General features: G+C 70.7%; 1 protein-coding gene across 1 annotated transcript in view; it reads left to right on the plus strand.

Moving 5' to 3' along the window:
• Positions 1-593, plus strand: part of UNKL (unkempt family zinc finger-like) — a 6490-nt gene extending 5897 nt beyond the window's left edge. The window contains exons 5-6 of the mRNA XM_012731703.1: positions 147-231; positions 496-593. Coding sequence (XP_012587157.1) covers positions 147-231; positions 496-593 — 183 coding nt within the window. The remainder of the gene's footprint in view (positions 1-146; positions 232-495) is intronic.
• The last annotated feature ends 2329 nt before the right edge of the window (positions 594-2922 follow it).

The following is a 2922-nucleotide window of genomic DNA, read 5'->3' on the forward strand; positions in this document are numbered from 1 at the left end:
GGGCGTCGGGGTGGGACAGGTGAGCTCTGGGGGTGGTGCAGGCAAAGGCGGGGAAAGAGGCCTTGTGGGCCTTCCGGGAAAGCCTAGGGAGCTCCCCACCCGCACCTCCCCTGCTCCCCACCCACCCACTCCTCCCCTGCACGCAGATCTACAAGTCCACCAAGTGCAATGACATGCGCCAGACCGGCCGCCGCCCACGGGGCCCCTTCTGTGCCTTTGCGCACGTGGAAAGTGAGTGCCCTGGGCCCTCAGCCCTGTGGACGGGGCAGCGCCGGCCTGGAGGGCTCGGAGGGCCCCCAGGTGGGAGGGGTGGGTGACTCGGCACGCTTGCCTGTACCCCAGGGGTGCCAGGTGGGAGGAAGGTGCTGCTCCGGCCTGGAGGCTGGCGTCTGGCTCCCGGGTTTTGTGAGCCTGGCTGCACCCGGTTCCGCTCTGTCTTCCACCGAGGGGCAGCGCTGGCTGTGCCCTGGGTTCACGGCCCACCCGCCTCTGCAGGGAGTCCAGGAGCAGCCGGCGACCGGGGTTGCCGGGACCTCGCCTCAACCTGCAGCACCGTGGCCAGCGGGCAGCCTGGACGTGTAAGTAGGCGTTGAGCTGTGGGGCAGGCGGCCTCTGCGTGTTTGGTTGTCACAGGCAGGTGCGATGTGGGAGGTCCCCACCTGCGGGTCTCCAGGATTCTGTGGTCGGGCCGGGCCCTGGCCCTGGCCAGCTGACCGCAGCCTCTGCCAGGCCGGCCCCCAGCCTGGGCAGGAGTGGGGAGGCCGGGGCACCTGAGTGGTCGCTGCGAGGCTAGCACGTCTGCAGGCCTCAGTGCCTGGACCGGGAGCCACGCTCAGGTCCTTGGGTCTTGTTCCTGCCACACCCGCCAGGGCCCACCTGCCAGGCAGGCCACCAGCGGCGGTGCTGGGGCAAGCTGGGCACCCAGTGGGGCAGGAGGGTCCCCTCCTGGAGAGCTCCCTGTGGCCGGATGGAGGCACCTTGGGCTGGGCCAAGCCCATGACGGCGTCTGTCAGAAAGCTGACCCTGGACAGGCATGGGGCTGCTTGGATGGCCGAGAACAGGACCAGGCACAGTGCTCAGCAGGGGCTCTATCCAACGAGTTGGTGTCCACTGTGGCGACCACACTGACCAGCACTCTGTATGTCAGGCCAGACGGACGGCCAACGAATGGCTAGTCCGTGTCAGCCGCAGCACGGCAGCTAGGGTCCTGTCCCCGCCTTTCTGGCAGCGGGGGGTGGCCAGAGCTGGTGGGGACCTAGGGGTGGCCAGCCCAGGAGCCTGGGGAGGAAGAACCCCCAAATCTGTCTGAAGCCTGAGTGGTCCGCACGGCCCTCGCCCTGGGGCCTTTTAAGCATCTTCATCTGGGCAGCCCTGCCCTGGTCTCTCCAGAAGGTCCTTGCACACTGCCCCTTCCTGCCCCCAGTCTGGCCTGCTCTCCCCGTCACGCATGGGCATGGCAGGAGGTGCAGGCTGCCGCGGCACCCACTGGACCGCCCAGCGTCCTGCATGCTGGCAGGCGCCGGCCCAGGGTTGCTGCATCCGTGGCTTCTCCCAGGCGGCCGTCGGAAAGAGGGTGGGGTGCGTGCACTGCCTCTGAGGTGTGGGGGCCCCAGGGTGCGCCCTGCATGGTGCTGGCTGTGCCCAGGCGTCCTGCAGCGCTCGAGGTGGGGTTTGCTGGGACTACGCGCGCCAGGGCTGTGGGGGTCGACCCCGCTGTGACGCGAGGGGTGGCCGGCCCCAGCCCCAAGGGGCCTGGGGATGCCTGCGCCCGCCCCACCCTGCAGGGGAGTGTGGCCCAGGGCCTCGGGCTGCTCCTGCTCTCTGCTCAGGCACCCGAGGGCGCGGCTGGCCTGAGGTGTGGGTCGGGCTGCCAGTGTGCGGGGCTGGGGAGGCTCGGGGAATCCATGAAGCAGCCAGCGTGGGGCTCACCGGATGCCACGTTCCTGCCCCGCCCACTGACCTTCGCCCCCTGGAGGGCAGCCGGGACGCTCGCCCGCCCCACGCAGCCCGCGCCCTCACCGCCCGTCTGTCTCTGCACAGAGCCACCCGTTGGTGTTCGCCGCGGGCCACCCGCTCGCTCCCGGCGTGGGCTCCGGCCTGGTATCCAGCGCGGCCTCGCGCGGCTCCTCCCCCACCGCCCTGCCCCCGCGCCCAGCGCGCACCCACCCACTTGACCCTGCCAGAGGTGGGTCCAGGTGAGTCGCGGGTGCCACTCCCCCCCCCCTCCCGCGCTCAGCCATGCTGGCTGGGGCCTGTGGGCGCCGGGGCACGTGTCCGGTCAGCAGTCACTGGGCACCTTCTGTGGCTGTGAACACAGACTGCTGCCTGGCACGCGCACCCCAGGCGAGGCAGGGGGTGCAGCAAGAGCACCCGGGGTGGGGGTGACAGTGGAGCAGAGGTGGGTGGCTGCCGCCGTGCAGAGGCCGCAGCCACCAGGTGGTCACTGAGGTTCAGGGTGGCGGGGCCGGGGGCCCACTGGAGGATCAGCTGCGGCTTCTGGAGCCCTGACCTCCCCTCCCGTGTGTGTGCCGGCCTCAAGGAGCACCCCCAGGAGACTGGCCCTTGGGGGCCCACGCCCCTCCCAGATGGCGCCAGGGTGCGAGGACAGCTGCGTGCATGAGCCTGAACCCGCCACCAGCGTGTGGGCCAGAGGCTCCCAGCAGGAGTCCTGGCCAGTGGCCCCTCCACTCGCTCAGACTTTTGCCTTCTGGTCAGAAACGGGCGCGGGAAGTGGCGGGGTCACAGCCTCGCACTGTGGCCAGAGGGGCGCAGCAGGAGGTGAGGCCGTGGGCCCTGCCCCACCGGCCAGTGAGGGAGCTGGTCCTGCCTTGCTCGCCATGTGGAGGGCGGCCCCCTGCAGCAGTGGTGGGCGGCTGGGACAGGAATCAAATGGGGTGCGGCCCTGTGCTCCGCAGGCCCCGC

This window comes from Condylura cristata, unplaced genomic scaffold (genome assembly GCF_000260355.1).
Source record: "Condylura cristata isolate star-nosed mole 26May11 unplaced genomic scaffold, ConCri1.0 scaffold00032, whole genome shotgun sequence".
Taxonomy (NCBI): Eukaryota; Metazoa; Chordata; class Mammalia; order Eulipotyphla; family Talpidae; genus Condylura; species Condylura cristata.